Below are 19077 nucleotides of genomic sequence, written 5' to 3' on the forward strand. Positions count from 1 at the left end.
AATGTTTGCTTGAAATTTTGTATTACTAATCCAAAGTCAGAGAGCTAGAATAATGACTACCAGCATTCACTTCTAGCCAATGAAATAATAAATGGCCGCCATTTTTTAGTGCCGAGAGTAGTTAGTCGCTATGTTAACCTCTCATATTCGGTACCTCCAAGAGTCACAATCACCTTGCAGGGTAGATCTTATCATTCCAGTTTTATGGGTAAGGCTCAGAGGAGTTAAGTGACTTCCCTAAGGTCTTTAAGTTAATGAGTGATAGGGCACAAATTTAACCCAGACCCACCTGAAACAAAGCCCAACTTCCTTCCACTATGCTATACCTGCATTTAACTTGGTCAAAACAGCCATGCCACTGGAAGCTTGAACTCCCAGCAATCTCAACAAGACATGGAGCCCTCAGAGGTTTGACTGCAGAGATTCTGATTCAAGTAAGCACTGGCCCCTTTTCATGTAGCCTTCATATTTTGGTGCACCTAGACACTACCATCTTCATTTTGCAGAGATGGAAACTGAAACGTGCAGCTTGGCCATGCCACTTAAGTAGCAGAGCTGGGCTTGAAAGTTGGGGTTTAAAAGTTAACTACACTGAATTCTGCCTCACTCATTTCGCCACAGTACTGAAGAGTTTCACACTGGTTATTATGGGGTAACATTATGATAACTAATGAGACAGTGGCTATCAGTGAACCAGGAAACAAAATTCCAAGGTGTTAAAGCTTTACACAAAAGCAAATGGTCTTTATTCAGTAAAGGCTCATTAAATATCTCTAAAAAAAAAAAAAAAAAAAAGAAAGAAAGAAAGAAAAGAAATACCTTCCAAAGAAGTCATGTTGCTTTCTCTCTGTGACACAGAATTATGAAAAGTATTGTTCTTTAAAGGAGAGAGTTGAAGTTTAAGAAAAGCAACACAGTTCTACCAATTACAGAAAAATTATAGTATGTGTAGGGAGGTCATCAAGCAAAATTGCCACTCACCCTTCTCCAAAGACTGCCAGAAATTCACCATCATCACAGTGTCTCCACAACCTTGATATAGAAGTTCAGAAGACAGAATTGATGTGAAAATTCTCATTTTTAGTATTCTGATTTGTTTTTCTTATTGCATTTATTTTCTTAAAATGTGAGAGTGTCATCATCCTAAGCAATTACTTTATTCCTCTGATTTGTCAGATCATCATACTTAACTCATTGCAGATAGTGAGACAGCCTCTTGTGCCAGAAAGAGAAGACAGAAGGGCAAGGTTGGGGATGCCTGTGACTTTTCTACGTCCCCTGGTGCCATGTTGGTTTTATCTGTCAACTTCTCCAAATCTAACTCTTCTAAGAAGCCTCCCCTACCCCCACCACACTCATAGTAGGAAATGTAAGCTAAAAAGGAAACACCTGAATGCTACTGTCTGTGTAGCTTTGCAGAATAGAAGACTAAATCCCATAGATAAAGTTCAGGGCCACTGCTAGTAAAAGCTGTAAGGTAAACACTATTTGCACCTAAGACTTGTCATCTTCCATTTAGACACTGTCACCCTTTGGGGTGCCTAGTATCTATGTGGCATACCATGGCTGTCCCTGGCACCCTAATTCAAGAATCCACATGAAGTATCCTATAGGCAACAAGCCATGCTCTAAAAATGTTTGTTGCTACCCCTTACCAAAAATCACTCACATTGGATCTTATTCTCTCGGGTTTAAATGCCTGTCTTCCCCAATTAGAATGAAGATTCTAGAGGGACCTTTGCTTTCTTCACTGGGGGATCCCAAGCATCTAGAATAGGGTCTGGCACATGGAACAAAAGAACAAACCCACCTACATCATTGTGTCTTTTGCTACTAAGGGCTTAAGTCAGAGCTTGCAGAACCCGATATGGCCAGCAGGAATGTTCCCTTTGTCCTATAGTATTTAAAAAAAAAAAAAATTTTTTTTTTTTTTTAAATTTGGGACCATTCATTTAAAATTTTAGCTTCTCTGAAAAAGGTGGAAGATCTGGTACCAGTGTTAAGTGCCTTCCCTCCCTTCCATGCGGCAAGGCCTTCCCATTTTCCTGCCACTGCCTCTTGGCTTCCCTACGCTGAGACTGTCAGTTCCAGCATCGAGACGCAAAGGATAGAATTTTAAAATGTAAGGATTCTTCTGCTTGGCCTACAGTTGCGTTATATGCTGCTGACACTAGAATTTGAGTTTGTGACTCCAATCTTTAAACATTTTCCTTCCAGGTAATGTCTTTTTGTTTGGCTTAGAGCACTATGAAGACTGAAATTGTATAATGATATGACCGGAAATGTCACACGTTTTGATGGAACAAATATTTTAGGCTGGTAGAGCTTCCACGTCACACCATGGAAGTGTCTGCCTTTTCTATCTGTAAATAGGCCCTTTGCTTAGGAAAAAATTAATATCTCTAGGTTCTTCTCATTTTCTTGAAGGTTCTCTCCTCCTAAGCCTTCAGCCCTGTGGTATGCATTGGGCCTCTTGGTAACACCTCTTTTTACATTTTGAATGCTGCTTTTTTCCCAAATAACCGTATTTAGAGAGCTATTCCAAAATCTTATTGAATGGTTAATTACTTGTGGAAAGGGTATTTCTCGTCAGTGAATTTATATGCAAAGACAGCTTGACTACAGTCTACTTCCTGCCTGGAAGTAGCCAGTTAGAAACCACCAGGTAGAACAGCAAAGGTGCTCCAGGACAGTCACTCAAGCCTCAAAGGAATTTTTCCTTGAGTTTGGCCATGCACATAATTAAGAATCACTGGCTAAGAACAAACTACTTGTTTGTTTCCCATTTTGGAGGACTTGTCTTTTAGCAGAGACTTGGTCTCTTCTTTCTGTCTGACTGGCTAAGGAGACTAATTCACAGAGACCCCCACTAGGAGGATGGGGGAAATGATACTTCAAAAGATGACCAAAACTATGATTTTACCTAAAGTGGTATCATTCTCAAAACAGGATTATTGTAATATAAAAAAGTCATTTCTGTTCATTGACATTTACGGGCCTTGGAGGTAATAGTATGCAACTTCAGCCTGACATTCTTGTTTAGTCTATACTTGTATTCTATCAAGTTTTATGTTTAGGAAACCTAGTATCTTTCTTTCTAAACAACATTTGTCCAATATATGCATTTTTCAACTAAAATAAGTTATTTTATAGGCACTCTTCCCGTGTTTAAGGCTCAGCAGAAAACAAGCCAGAGGAAGTTGCTTCTCTCCTTGAGCTTGCATGCAATGGTCATATAATAAATGCATGAGGAAACGAATAGTCTACCAGGTAGATAGAGGCTGAGCAGAAAAAAAGGTAACATGTAGAGATTCAGAGAGTTGGGGAAGAGGACAGGGATGTGTAGCAATGGTCAGAGAGGGTGATATCTGAGCTGAAACCTGAAAACAGGAAGGGAGCCAGTGTGCATAGACAGTGGGCAGGGTGCGGCAAGTACAGAAGACCCCCCCCAGTGCGCGTGCTCAATGTGCTCAAGTATCAGTAAGTCTGTAAGGCAGAAAGGCTGGGAAGGAAGTAGTGTGAGAGAGAGGAAGTGATGTCAAAGAGGAGTCAGGGAGCAGACCTGCAGGGCCTCAGGGGGCATTTGAAGATGTTAGCAGTTATATCAAGGGTGACGACAGGCCTTTGGAAGGTTTTGAGCAGGGGAGTGACTTGATAAAATTGACTTTTAAAATCAGTGATGAAGTTAATGATGATGATGGGGTATTAATAATACCTTTCATGCCATTCATTGATCATATATTGTGTGCCAATCCCTTGATGTGCCTTATGTCATTTAATCTTTGTAACGGCTGCATGATGGTAGTCACTGTGGCTGTTCTTATAGGGCAGATGAGTCAATACTAGGCAGGTGGTCATGAATAACTTGACCACTGTCACACAGGCCATACATGGCAGAGCTAAGCTTAGCAAAATACTGCTATTTTTAAATCCTTTAATATGGGGTGCCTTGGTGACTCAGTCAGTCAAGCATTTGCCTTCAGCTCAGGTTATGATCCCAGCATCCCGGGATCAAGTCCCAACTCAGGCTCCTTCCTCAGCAGGAACCCTACTTCTCTGCCTCCCTCTGCCCCTCCCCACTGCTTATTCATGCTCGCTCACTCTCTCTCTCAAATAAATAAATAAATCTTTTTTAAAAATCCCTTAATATCTTTCATGAAGTTTCATGTCATAGGCTGTGGTAGATATGACTGACTTTCTTTTCCTGTTCACTTGATATCATTGTAGCCCTAAATGAAAGGAACCTTAAGCCTTATATAGATAATGACTGCCTATTTTTCTAGATATTTTTAAACTGAAGAAGTGTTATTATCATGTATAATAGTATTATTTTCTGATTAGAGAGAATGATATGTAAAAGCACCACCTAAAAATGAAACCTCCTAAATAAATATTGTTCCTACAGAACACTGGTTCTTAATCTATAAATTCAGAGCTGTATCACAGTATCATGGATTTCCTTAGTAGTCTTAAGTATTTTTTTTCTGCGAAAGGAGACCATAGGCTTCGCCAGACTGCTCTCTGTGTGTAGAGACATTGTGTGCAAGGGTTCCAGTGAATTTGTTTGAACCCAAGCAGAACTACTGTAAAAGGTTCTGGGTTTCTGATGTTTGGGGTTGGGGGGAGAGTGCCAAGTACATGCCAAAGCTCACCAAGAGGCCAGCCATAGCTGGGGTGACCACCTGTACCAATCTGGTCAGAATTGTTCCAATTTATGTTTTTGTACTGATGTAATTATTAGTTATCACCTTCTCCACTCTCAAGAGTGTCCCAGTGAGAACAGTAAATTATATGGCCACCATTACCTCTCGCCATTCTCAAGAAAGCGGGGTGGGGGGCGGGGGTGGAATATAACCAGTTGAGAACTCTCTCCATCCAGGGCATCTGGTAGGGGCTGCCAACCCCTGCATTCAGAATTATTTTGACAACACATGGGTGTAACCAAAGTTAGAAGATGACACAAAAGATAGGATGGAAGAAAACACTGTTTTAGTAATAATTATTTCTCTTTCACAGCCAAAAAAGAGCATAAAATGGAAGAAAGTCACTTGGAGAATGCACAGAAAAGGTAAGTGGCTCTGACATGGCCTTAGTCCTTTCTTTGCCTAGCTGTTCCTTTTTATGATTGTTATTTTTCAGTGTGGTCACATTGCTCTGCAACCATCACCACCATCTATCTTCAGAACTAACTCATCTCCAAATGGAGCTCTGTACCCATTAAACCAAAACTAGCCTCGTTCTCCTCCCCCACCCCGGCTCCTGGTAACTGTTTCTACTTCCTGTCTCTGTGACTTTGACTACTGTAGATACCTTATATAAGTGGAATCAATACAGCATTTTTTAAAAAGATTTTATTTATTTATTTGGCAGAAGTCACAAGTAAGCAGAAAGGCAGGCAGAGAGGGAGGGGAAAGCGGGATCCCTGCTGAGCAGACACACACACACACACACACACACACACACACACCCCACTGTGGGGCTTGATCCCAGGACCCTGGGATCATGATCTGAGCTGAAGGCAGAAGCTTTAACCCACTGAGCCACCCAGGAGCCCCAACACAGCACTTTTTTAAATTTTATGACTGGTTGATTTTACTTAGCATTCTGTCTGACTAGCCATTCTTTTGGCCCCATTTGTTGAGATCCATGAGCAGTTAGATTCTATCGGAATCTGAAGGGAAAGCTCTATGATGAGACTTGGAAATATTTCTCCTCAGAGAGCACAGAACCATTCAGAAGTGAGTGACAAGCATCGCGTCATGATGCGCTCTGCCTCACAACAAATTTCTCTGTTCCTCGGCCACGTTATGGAAGTTAGGAACAATGTGATCCTTCCCAGGATTACAACTAGATTAAACCAATTATGCAAATGCCTACGAGACTTATTATTGTGTCTTTCCTCAGATCTGAGAGGATACGGTAAACAGGGGGCAAGTGGGAATGAGGGTCTTACTTTGTATCTAAAAAGAAATTGGAAGAGACCTCAGAATTCTTCTGCCCTACCCTCACCCACTTCAGGCCTCTTCTTTGCTCTTCTCTCTCTTATTAGAGAGCAGAACGGAACCATCCAGTTCACCCAGTAATCAGTGGCTCTGGTCTCTGATAAAGGCTTTTATTTTTGTCAACTGACCAGGTCAGTCAGCTTGGCAATGCCTCCACTCTTAAAAGGGTGAGTGAAAATATACTGAAGCATTCTCATCTTCAGCACAGAGAACACTGATACATGGTGCCGGTGCCAATTCGAGAAGTATTAGAACACTCAGTGAGAGGTAGGGGTAGGAAATAGCCTAGAAGGACGGCGAGCTTTATAGATCTCTGAAGCAAGGAGTTCATTAAATGCAAATGAACAAACTCCAGAAACCAACCATTTCCTCCTGTCTAGCCACAATTTCCAAGAGTTCTGAAAGCCTATAGACCCTGCTGTCCGATCACCTTTGATGGGTACCAACAACTTGCCCTGCTTCCAACTACCAATCAAATTCAAATGCAGATGAAAGTGAACTTGAGGCAAATCCTGCATTTTTAAGTGCAGACATGTTCTTGAGTCAGGATATATCATCTTTGAAAACCCAAGCAATCAAAACACATGATGATGTTCTTAGATTTTTGTGCCCCTCGGTCAGCCTTATCCCTATATTAAGTTTTCCCTTCCTCCTGTGGAAAGCAAATACGTCCGTGTTCCAGAAGAATAGTGAGTCCAGAAGAGACCATCCACAACGGCACACTGCTGTCGGGCCAAACAGAAATTTGGCTTTCCAGGGCGGATGTCAACTTTCTAATATTTCTTCAAGATTCTTGCTTAAGGAAAAAGGGGGGCCAACATTCGCGGGGCCAGAGCTGCTGCTGTGCATTAGCTATGCTGAGGGGGCTCATAAATTTTAGTTGTCAGTGTTTTCCGTGACTTTGTGGTGAAGGTAGTGCAGCTTTCATGTCCTAGATGAAATATGTTAGATCCCATCTTTAATGTAGAAGCCACAGTTGTTTGCCTGCACTTTTTAAGGAGGCTGGTGGTCAATGTTGCAATATTTGTGTGAGATTTAGTAAAGTCTTCTGTTTTGTTCTCAAGAGAAACAATTTACTCTGAGGCCACGGCATGTTTGCTTTTCCTAAGCAGTTTCTAGAGGCGTGTGTGTGAAACCATAAGGGGACATGTCCCGCTCTGGCATCTCCACACACAAAAGTAAAACAGCTCACGTCGCCACAGGCTCTTCAATAGTGTCGTTGTCTGTGCTTTAAAAATATTTAGCTGAATGAAAAAGATAGAAATCAGACAAGGAATTGGCGTGGGGGGGGGGATAGGGGAGGGAATAGATCGAAGAAAAGAAGTTTTATGGAACCTAACAGATGATTAGAAATCAGTCATATAAAAGTTGGAAGCTATTTGAGAGTTACCTGCTGAGAAACAGAAATTGCAGAAAGCACGACAGCCCCTTTGTCCATTGGAAAATGGCTGTTAAGTATCATCAGATTTCAGGAGGACAGTAGTCTGGACCTTATGAAGCAGTTGTAGACTCATATTCTAGCCCTTTAGCTCCTCCTTGAACAAAGGGATAACCCTGAGTTCAAATAAGGCCCATCTTTGTCAAATTTGCAGAGTGCCAAAGCCAGGCCACCCCCGGGCCTGTGTTTGCTCTGGTTCTTCTGAATTCACTTGCATTCTTAGTTTTTCAAACATACCAGGGGCGGGGGTGGGGGGGGGGTGCGGTGGCAAGAGAGGGGGCATGCTGAAATTCACTATTTCCTTTAGTCTCTGCCCCGTGCAAGCAGTGCCTCCCAACCCCCAGGAGGAGAGGTGGTGAGCATTCAGGGTTAGCGCCAGTGCAGGCTGGGAAAAGTGAGGCCTCCAGGATGTTGACATGCTTTTCTGAAGCTCTGTGATAACGCCCGAAGCGACCCTGGCATTTGCAGCATCTGGGTCTCAGGATCGAGAGTCCAGACACCGCCAGAGGTGCTGGGGTGACCCGTGAGGCACAGTGACCAGAGTTCCTGCCCTCTTCACTATATCCTGCTAGGAAGTCCTCTGCTCCTCTGAATAAAAAGAGGGAAAGACTCTCTCTTCTCTATTAATGCACAAGCATGGGTGTTTCCATATCAACCATAAGGAAGAGAAGAACGATGATGATGGGCTCTACCGAGGGGCACCTGTGTCTAAAGTGGAAACCGAAAGAAAGAAAGAAAGAAAAAAAGGAATAAGACTTTTATTTCCTAAACGCCTGTGTCGATGAGCACAAGCGACAGAAGGGTGGAGTGGATAAACGATTTCCCTGAGAATCAGGGGACACGAGTGGTGGGCCCAGCTCTGCCCCCGGATAAAGTCATTCAATCTTTCCAGGTCTCTGTTTTCTCATCTCAGACATGAGAACCTTAGACGACTTGGCCTATAAGTCCGCTCCAGTTCTGAAGCCCCGGGATTCTGTAAGAAATTCACAGCCTGTTCCTGTCAGTTACATAACCCTCTACGGGTGTGTTTCCATGCCACAGTCAATATAATTTTGCTTGTGAATGAAACATATGCCATAGAGCGTACATTGGGTTTTATCAGTATTTTGACTGCCACACAGTTAGGAGTCGCCTGATAGTGCGACTTTCTTCCATTAATGGTTTTGTTCCAAATTATGTATGTTGGGAACTATAAGAGAGTCCCTTAAGGAATTACCGCAGTTATTGCCTTTCTCTGCTTATACACTTCCAGTCTTTTAATAACTAGGAGCCAAAATTCCCTGGCCGGTAGTTTTAATTTGCATTAAGAACAGATTTATTATTTACAGAAGCACCAAGAATTTATGGGACTCAGAGCTGCAGCTCCAGCTTGGATCTCACCTAATCATAGCCATGGAATCAATTAACAGTTCATCTGTGAAATGTGATAAAATCTTATGAGATTCATATTGCCCAATAACGGAGAACGAGATGAAAGTATTCTCCGTAATAGTGACGGGGCTTCAGGGTTTTACAATTGCCATTGAATGGAGCTCCATTAGAAACTCAGGATTCAGGATGGCCACAAAAAAAAAAAAGAAAAAGAAAAAAAAAAAAAAAAAAAAAAACGCTGTGTCTGAACAGATGATAGAGCACTGAGTAGTAAATGTGGCCAGCCATTCCTGCTTTGATTAGTTTCCAACACCCCAGAAAAAAGGGCCATTTATTTAAGTGTTCTTGCTCCTGGCAAATGAGCTTGGGAGGCTTTGGGTGGGTGGAGGTTGGGGGTGGGGGACTAAGCACAGAGCTATAAATTGCTACAAAGCTAGCCCCTCCAAGAAGGGCTGCTTGGGAGGCCTGAGCCGTGTGTGTGCAGTGAGCCTCTCCATGGGGTAGGTCAGGAGATTCTCGGCGCTATGCCTGAGAATCGACTTTGGAAAACCTGGATTCTTTTCTGGCCAGTTCAGAGATTGTCTTTCCAGGATCAAAGATGGTTTTGCACCCAAACCTTAACGTGCCTTCTGTTATACCTCTTTCTATGTATGCATCAGTGGTTTCTATTTTTGTAGTGTATCAGGCTTTAAAGTGTAACCTTCTCGGAGATCATCTGCTCTGAGTCTCCTGTCTCATTTCACCCTCAAGGAAACAAGAGTCTGATGCTGAGTGATTGACCTAAGGTCACAAAGCCAGCGGATGGCAGAATGAGGGTAGAATAGTCTCTTGATTTTCCGTGAAGCGCTCAACAGAGTACTTATTCCCGATGGGCTGTCTAACTGACCACTGCGAAGGCTGCAAAACCAGAATATCATCACCACATGAAGAGCTAGTAAATGACGTGGGTTTGAGACGAAGTCAAACTCCTAGCTTTACCAGCGCACCCCCCTAGAGTCAGAGATGCTCATGTTCATACATGTAAGGTGTGACCAGGAGTATCACATTGAATTTCCTGGGGAAGTGGTTTAACCAAACAGGTTTTCTGAGGCTCAGGATAAGCCACAGTCACTATGCGGGCTGGGCTTCTGTCTTAGAGAATGAATACGTGGGAAACACCCCCCGTGACCCGGCCCTGAGGGTGTGGACAGTTTCTCACCGCCCTCGCGCCCACCTCACTCTGTTTTTTACCCCCTACCTGTTGCAGTTTTGAAACGACGGTAGGATATTTTGGGATGAAGCCAAAGTCCGGTGAGAAGGAGATCACACCCAACTATGTGTTTATGGTGTGGTACGAGTTCTGCAGCGACTTCAAGACCATTTGGAAGCGGGAGAGTAAAGCTATATCTAAAGAAAGGTAAGGTTCTGATGGCATCATCAATACCCGCTTCAGGAGTCCAGGAAACTGCCTTGTCAGACCTCACCAAGGGAGCACATTTCACACGCATCAGGGTTTTCTTTCAGATCAAGTGGACACTGAGGAAAGATTATTGCCTGAGGGCTCACGGCGAAATCTAGGGGAGGCGTGCTGTCGCACAAGCAGATAGCTCACGTGGTCTGATAAGTTACACTTTCTTAACCCCTTCCAATTACTAGCTAGTAAATGAAAGGGGAGCTGTGCTAATTTGCAACAGATTGCTTCTCTGTGTATTTTCACGTTGGCCCAGGCTAAATGAGGCAGCCTTGCTGTCGCAGACAGTGCAGACAAATAAAAGTGAATGCTTTTCCCATTAATATACTGAACTTGCATCAAAAGGAAATCTCAGAGACTCGGGCCACACTTAACACAGTGTTGAAGCCCCGCTCTGGATTTACAGCGCAACTTCTGACTCCTCGTATCCTGCTGAGGACATCAAACTGCTTGCCGCTCAGCCTCATTGCAGCCTCCTGATTTTATTAGTCGTGGGTAGAAGAAAAATCTCCACTTGAGTATAGGGAGAGAGAGAGAGAGAGCTCATTCTGCTTAGAAAGAGACTAAATTTGGCCCTGCTTATCAGAAAAAAAAAAAAAAAAGCATTTCTGCTGGATCACTGTTTTGATCAGGTCACCACTGTTCTACAAAGGGTGTCATGCATTTAAACTTCAAAAAGGTCTGGGTGTACTACCGCCGCAGAACAGATGTATGAGAGTGTCATTCAAAGCGGAGGAGAAGGAGACCAAAAAAACGTCTACAAATTAAGGGAAATGGTTTATCCAACTATAGCACCCATAGCTCACTAAACATTGAGACCTGGAATTCTGTAATTCAGTATTTTTGTTCTTGTGATTAGAGAAATGGCATATACCTAATGTGTCTATGTGCATGTACACACATACTATACAGTAATACATTTCACCTTAAAAAGCTATTTTTGAAAGGATCCATGTTTAGAGGTTTTTGACCCAGTATTCCCAAGTATCTAATTATTACACTCGGGGACTTTTTTCTTAAAAAGTCTGCTTCCCCCCCTACCCAACGATGTCAAAGACCTTTAAAAAATGCATATCAGGGGGTCCCTGGGTGGCTCAGTGTGGTAAGCCTCTGCCTTCGGCTCAGGTCATGATCTCAGAGTCCTGGGATCAAGACCCGCATCGGGCTCTCTGCTCAGCAGGGAGCCTGCTTCCTCCTCTCTCTCTCTGCCTGCCTCTCTGCCTACTTGTGATCTCTGTCAAATAAATAAATAAAAACTTTTTTAAAAAATGCATATCAGCATTTCTCTCCACCACTTCTTCTTTGAAAACATGGGAATTAAAGTGAGTAGATCCATTATATAGATACAGTGAAGCAAAGGAAGAGTTGTGACATTGTTAACGAAATAGATTATTAATAATAATGTGGAGGACGGGTGTCTGGATGGCTCAGCCAGTCAAGTGTCTGCCTTCAGTTCAGGTCTTGTTCCCAGAGTCCTGGGATCAAGCCCCGCATCAGGCTCCCTGCTCAGCGGGGAGCCTGCTTCTCCCTCTGCCTGGTGCTCCCCTGCTTGTGCTCTCTCGCTCTCTGTCATAATAATAAATAATTAATTAATTAAAATCTCTAAAATAATAATAGTAAGGAGGAGGAGGAAAAAACCCTAAAACTTTTGGTACCTGATTTCTTGCTCTTGCCCTGCGGTTGCCTATTTGGTCTTTTCAGCTATCTTAAGCTCCTGTGGCACAGATTCTATTCAGTGAGCCCCAAAGGAAAGTGATAGAACCGAGCTCCTGTCCCTCTCCCAGGGAAGCAGCTCGCCAGGCAGCTCTCCACACCCATACCCGAAGGCCAGACAGTCCCTTGGTGCATCCTGCATGGACAGCCTTTGCGTAAGATCTCATGACTCAGATTTTGAGCATCACCCTCAGTGAATTTGCTCTTCTAGTTGGAGCCCAGAAAAATGGTCCAGGGGGGGGGGGGAGAAAGAAAGGGTAATTAACTGCTTTTCAGTTTAAGAATCGTCTTTTGAAATACTGAACTGTAACCCACATTAAGGCGTTATCCCCCATCACAGAAGTCCGAGCAGACGAACTGTGAGTCTGCCATGGCAGTGGGATCCACCCAGCCTTCCTTCAAAGCGCTGTTCCCTGCTGACCACCAGCCCGTCCAGCACGGCTTCCTGGGTGCAGCTGGTGAATTGCCTGCTTCACACTCTGTAAACCAACACCTTTCAAGGGTCATGACTTCACAAGACCCTTCTCAGTTCTCCTCATTTAGCAATTTCAGGGGTCTCTCCATTCCAGCCATGCTTTTGCGAGATGGATCACCAAGGTTGCCAACCTAGAAAAACATCTCTGAAGTTAATGACAGCTCATAAAATATTTTTGGAGGCAGTTTGTTTCCAGAAATCTACTTGTTAAGAAACAAGTAGCACATTATGTATACGGCTGTTCATCCAGTTAAACAAACTGATTAATATCTGGGGTCTTCTTGTGATGTGAGGTGTTTTGTTTTGTTTTGTTTTTTCATTGTCCTCTACCTGCTAAGGATTTTAGCTTTTAAACTGTGGGAGTCACATGTTCATTATGCTAAAATAAGCAAATTAACTTGAATTCTTCCATTATAATTACACGAGAAACAACATGATCACTTTATTTGGACACGCATTTAATCATGTTCAATATTATTATTTTTTATTATATACTTTTCCAGGAAATCCCAATAAGACTAAATATCAGGAAGTAACATCACATAATACAAAGACATCCTTAAAAAGGAAATTCAAAACCCAATGAAAACCTAATAGCTTGCAAATTACTAGGAAAAAAAGAAAAAGCTATAGTTTGGGATTCCATCAAAACTAATTACACCTATTTGATTTTTAAATATACTTGAAGGCCAATTAAAATCCAGAAATCATTGGGACAAATTAAGGAGAAATAATGATATTTTCCAAGGTGTAAATTCACTTCCAAATGAAATGGAAGTGTTGAGAACTTCTTTAGGCCACTTGGAATCAATTTGTGGTGGTAGAGAATATTTATTTCTTATTCTGCTTAACATGGTTTTCCACCAATACACATTAGCTTGATGCAAAATTGAAACTGATGCTGTTACTTAACAGGGTGATAGTTCCCCCTCATAAAACCCAGAATAATATCTAAACACACAAATGACTGTCTTATAAAAACATCCCATGTTTTTGTTCCTTAGGAGTGAATGATAAGCTGTAGCATTAGGCTGGTGTCAGGATGCAGTTCTGGTTTTGAGTAGAAGAGACATAGTATTCCAGTAGGGATATGATTTACGTGCAGATCAAGTATATCAGTAGAAGAGCAGGATACTATATGACGGTATATTAATGTCATTAAATTGTCCTTGGCATTTAAGCAAGCATTAGGCAAAATAGCAACTTGTGTATCCAGGAACAAGTCCAGGATGCTCCAGTCCCTGGACCTTCGATCTGTGGCCCGCCAGTCCTCATCCTGTCCCAAATACTGGAATTTATCTTTGCCGTGAAGCATACCAGGCCCCTCTTTAACCCCTTCTGATTACAGGCAGTGCTCGGTAGTACAAAAAAGACCTCTAGATAGAGAGTTGGAAACCAGCATTTTTATGTCAATAATTTGCTATGTGATCAGTCTCGGGCTAGTTGCTTATTATGTGGGCGGACACAATTGTCACACTGTTAAAAAAAATGTATTGGGATGCTCTCTTCTAGCTAGAAATGTCTGTGATTCTAGAAACTACTTTCTTAGTATTCTGAGGGAAAGTGTGTTTCATTCCTGAGATAATGGCTCTCATTAGGGATTGTATAGGAAGGCATTTCTGGCCAAGGCCTGGCAGTGAGCTGGGGAGAGATTTGGGAGCAGGAAGAATTTTCCTTGCCATCTTGGCTGGTAAATGTCTGTAGTCAACTTGCCTTGTGCCCTGAGTTCTTCCCCTACAATAGTAATATTAGTCTTGGAGATACTGTTTTTTGTTTTTTGGTTTTTTTTTAAGTGTGTACACAAAAATGTTTTCCTCTGCTCATGTGTATCAAGCATTGCATTTAGTGACTTACTAAAGTTCATCAAAATTGTTACTCTCAGAGGCAGCCTTGCCTCATTTTACCTTTTCATGTACTTTTGTATTTGTGCTTCTTAAAATCCAAGCATACAATGAATTTTTGTAGCACATATTTTTCTACCTATTAAATCAACAGATTATCTAAGCATATGCATAATTCCAGGAGGTAAGCTAATTTTTGCTACCTTTATTGACTACTCTTTATTCATTTTCTGCTTTTTTCTTTTTTTTTTTTCTTGTTTAATTACTCCAGGATATAAGACTCTTTCTTGCGAAATATTTCAGTACTAGGATATCTTAAGACTGTTCCTCACACATGCACACAAGAGACCACAAACCGATAGGACCCACAAAATGAGCTATGAATTTGCAAAAGGTAAAGAACTCTCGGGGGATTCATGACTCCAGGAATAAAATCTTGGCAAATAATTCACTCTGAGCCAAAGCAAACTTTAAAAGTGCCATTTAAAAAACCCGTAATGGGTAAGTAATGAGTGAATAAGGAGTTTGGTGAGTTTTATGAAAAATGCAAATAAGAAATCTCATTACACACATAGCTGTAATTTACACTATGGGGGAATAAATGGTTACTTTCTCATTTTTAGTTCAGCTCAATACCAACAGGGTTTCTGTTCTAAGTGTATTACTTGCCATGATTATGGTTAATTATGCAGTTGCCATACTCTTGACGGCAGATAGTTGAGAGCTGTTGTGGGATTATCCCAAAAGCTGTCCTCACAGCTCCGAACCGTTCAGGTCACTTTAGGACCAGGAGTTGGAAACTTAGAGAGGCCGTCATTTAGCCCACAAAGGAGCCATTGATCGCAGTGTAGATGTTGCAGAAATTCCTCTCTTTATATGATAAATTTTTTCCTGGAAAAAGTTCCACAAACTAAAATTTTTATTTATTGAATTCCACTTTCCTACTGACATGCATACATGGTCATTACAGTAACTCGTAACAAGTTAACGTTCTCTTCCCTGGCCCTCTGTTGGGTGGCCAAAGGGTCTGTATACACTTGCCTGCTAAGAAGCGTCCTATGTTGAAGGACTCCTGCAGTAATTCAAGTAATCACCACCTAGTAAATTGGCAAAACTTTGCATTTTTCTAAGTCACATTTGAAGACAAATATACAAACAGTAAATGTCCCAAAGAGCTGACTTACAAGCAGAATTACCATAACCACAAAAAAATCAAACCTGCTTATTTCCCAAGCAATAAATTTGAAACTACTTTGGCAGAATATTCCATGAATAAGGAGAGGAGATGGTCAACTTAGAAATGGTAGCACGTATAGGAGCATTGATTTGGAAAAACAAAAAACAACAACAACAAAAAAAAAACACCTCTTTTGACCCTCTGCCCTCTGGAAACTATCATTCCGTCTCTTTCCTTTCCCTTCTAGCTTCTTAAAAGAGAAGTTTGGGTTTATTCTTACTTCCTTTTTGTTGGCACAGCCTGCCTTCGTCCTGTATCGATAAGGATAAAGCCTCTGCTGCCATAGGAAAGGCCAAAGTAACTGCCGCTTAAATAAGAAAAATTTATTTTCCTTTTGCATAAAAATCTGTGAAAACAGCCACTCCTCCGTGAGCCCCTCATTTTCTTCTATTCCTCAAGAGAGAACCTTTGCCGAAGTCCAGATGACTTTTCTCTTTTCTCCTCATACCCTCTCCCTAGCTGGTCCTATCTAATCTCGTAGCTTCCCTGACCAGCTCTGCCAACCCCTCGTGCCTTCCTTCCCAGACCCAAGCTCTGAGTTCCAAGTCTTAGATCCAAATCTCCTGCTGCGCACTAAGCATTCCCCCCCCAGGACACCCAGTCTCCGCCTGCAATTCAGGAAGTCCCCCTTGGAATGTATTCTCTCCCACCTGAGGCTGCTCCTGTCAATTTCCCAACCTTTAGTCTGCATCACTACCCTCCCTCCTAGCAGCCAAAGGCAGTCTGAAAACCTGATTCATCCACAACGTCACACAATCATTTTCCACCCGTTGCTGACCTCTCCGTTTTGCCTCCTCAGTGCATATTCTTCTGGACCTTCTTTTCACAGTAGCTCTGCCCTCCTTCAGGACCTCGGCTCTCACCTGGCTTATTGGAGCACCCTTCTGTTCTCCCTCTCTATGTGTTTTCTGTTTCCTCTCTAACGTCCCTCAATACTGGACCCAGTTCTCTTCCTAAAGCAGAAGTTAGATTACATCTATTTCTTTAAACATATTCTGTGATTTTCTATTACTGACAAAATAAAGGGAAGAGAATTGGCCATGGTTGGCACGACTACTCATTAACTCACTGTCTCCTTACAACAGCCCTGAGAAGAGGGTGTACTCCTACTCCGTACAGAAACGCAGAAGAGAGTGGATCAATTGCCAGTATCACAGTTTCACTAGGAAACGACAGAATGGGGATTAAAATAGAGGTTTTCTTTGGCACTAAAGCTTGAGTTGAGTTCTTTTTAAAAAAAGATTTATTTGAGGGCGCCTGGGTGGCTCAGTGGGTTAAAGCCTCTGCCTTCAGCTCAGGTCATGATCCCAGGGTCCTGGGATTGAGCCCCACATTGTGCTTTTTGCTCGGCAGGAAGCCTGCTTCCCTTCCTCTCTCTCTGCCTGCCTCTCTGCCTACTTGCAATCTCTGTCTGTCAAATTAAAAAAAAAAAAAAAAAAAGATTTATTTGAGAGAGAGTGCACCTATATATGGGCGGGGAGGGGCAGCAGGAAAGGGAGAGAAAGAGTCTCATGCAGACTTTCTGCCGAGTACACAGGCTGACATGGGGCTCGATCTCACAACCTTGAGATTGTGACCTCAGCCGAAATCAAGAGCCATATGCTCAGCTGACTGAGCCACCCAGGTACCCGAAGGTTGAACTCTTTCAAGTACCCCATATTCTCTCCCAAATTAGAGCATGGGCCTCCAAACCACTTGCCCTTAATTCACTTTCCAACCTCATTTCCTATAGCCTCATCCTGCATGTCCCTACCCTGACGACTCAGTGTTCCTCACATCTGCACATTCTTGCTTTGTGTTCTCATTGGATAATTTCTTTACACCGTATTGTCCCCCGTTATTCTGCGCTGGTCAAAATGTAGTCATTTGTTAAGGATTACCTCCAAAACCAGCTTCCCTAGAAACTTTCTGAAATGCCCTTAAGTAGAAAAACGGCATCTTCCTCTCATCTCTGAACTATATTCTGTGTTGGTTTTTACTGTATTCAGCCAAGTTTAGGAACTGCTAGACTTGGGTGATCTTGAAGATATATTCCAACTCTGATATCCTATGATGTTTAGGTAGAAAATGAGCTGAGCATTGACCGAGCAGATGAATTAAGCTTCTTAGAGAGGAAAGGGGTAAGAAGAACATTCTTGGAATCACATGTTGCCTCATTCATGAAATATTCCCCAGTCTCTGTGACTTATCTTTTCACCACAACTCTGGGGAGTTACCATCCCTTCAATTTTGGCATTAGTGATTTCTTTTTTATTAATTTAGTTACTGATATTTTTCTCCCTCGAATGAATCATGAGCCCCTGAAGACAAGGGCAATGTCTTATACCTCTTTGTTTTCTCTTGTATTTCCTTATACATAGAAGGTGCTCAATTCATATTTATTAAATAAACCATCCCTGTGTTTTCTTTGCCATGTTGAAATTGATTACAGGATTTGCTGTCTGCTATTGATAGATGAGACATCTTACTTCTTTGGATTTGGGTAATAGGATTCCCCAAATATATCCCATATGGGTTGCCTATGCCCAAGCGTCTAAAATCTTAATAGCTTTTGTTAAAGAGGATAGACATGTTCAGAGCAAGAAAGATTAGTCAACAGGGTAAAACAATCACCCTCTCTGTTCTTGACTATATTACTTTCAATTTATCTTAAAAAAAAAAAAAAAAAAAGGAACTGAAGATCCATCCTTGGGACTCATGGCTGTGCCAACGCTCCAACCTTTTTGGAGCTCAAATAAGAACTTGAGAGAGCATCTGTCCACACTCTATTTCCTTGGCTTGGCAGACAGCAATGGAAACCCGCAGTAAGTCTCCTTCATTCAGCTAGTATATATCTAAATTGCTTATCTGTGGGACTCCTGACAGCACTTGCCTTGGGCAGAGAATAGATGGAATAGGGTCCTGCCTGGGTAGTATGATTTGAGGGGCGCCAGAAAGGCTACTCTGCTCCACACCATCTTCCTGTTTCCTCACCCATTTTGTTTGAGTCACCCTGTGCAAATAGGCTCTGATCAATTCTAGATTTTGGTGAGACTTGGTAGGTGGTGTAGGTTCCAAAACCAAAAACAGGGGGAGTTGGCGTCTACAAGCACATGCTTGTCTTCATTATCAGGATTGGAAAGGTCTTCCAGAGACTAGCTGTGCCTTGCAATTAAACCTGCAGATTAATGACAGGGCCGGCTTCAGATTTGCAAGCTGTCTCCCAGATGCCGCTCCCTGAATGAGGAAACACAGTGCTGTTACCTTTCACTCTGCACCTACATTGCAGGGACGGCTTGGGGTGCTTCGTCTACCAAGTGCAGAGTGATTGGCTTTAACTGCTCGTGCATTCCAGGGCAAGTCAAGGGCCCCCCCACCCCAACTTCCACTCCCCTTGGCCTCAGGGGAGAAGCTCTGCAAAGCGGAAGAGGCCTTTGTTCTGCAATTAATCATTTGAAGTCAAAGTATGTTTGGGTACTACAAGCGATAGCCCACAAACACTATGAAGTGGCTGATTGTGTAGTTGGTGAAATTCAGTCTCAAAGAGGACTTCCTTCATTGTAAATAGAAA

At 42.4% G+C, this 19077-nt stretch overlaps 1 protein-coding gene across 4 annotated transcripts in view; it reads left to right on the plus strand.

Annotated features, from left to right (window-relative positions):
* FMN1 (formin 1) overlaps positions 1-19077 on the plus strand; it is a 406869-nt gene that overhangs the window by 370932 nt on the left and 16860 nt on the right. For all 4 annotated transcript variants that reach the window (XM_059181087.1, XM_059181090.1, XM_059181088.1 and 1 more), the window contains 2 exons: positions 5017-5068; positions 10058-10207. In XM_059181087.1, the coding sequence (XP_059037070.1) occupies positions 5017-5068; positions 10058-10207 (202 nt within the window). The remainder of the gene's footprint in view (positions 1-5016; positions 5069-10057; positions 10208-19077) is intronic.

Source organism: Mustela lutreola, chromosome 7, assembly GCF_030435805.1.
Source record: "Mustela lutreola isolate mMusLut2 chromosome 7, mMusLut2.pri, whole genome shotgun sequence".
In the NCBI taxonomy this organism is placed as follows: domain Eukaryota; kingdom Metazoa; phylum Chordata; class Mammalia; order Carnivora; family Mustelidae; genus Mustela; species Mustela lutreola.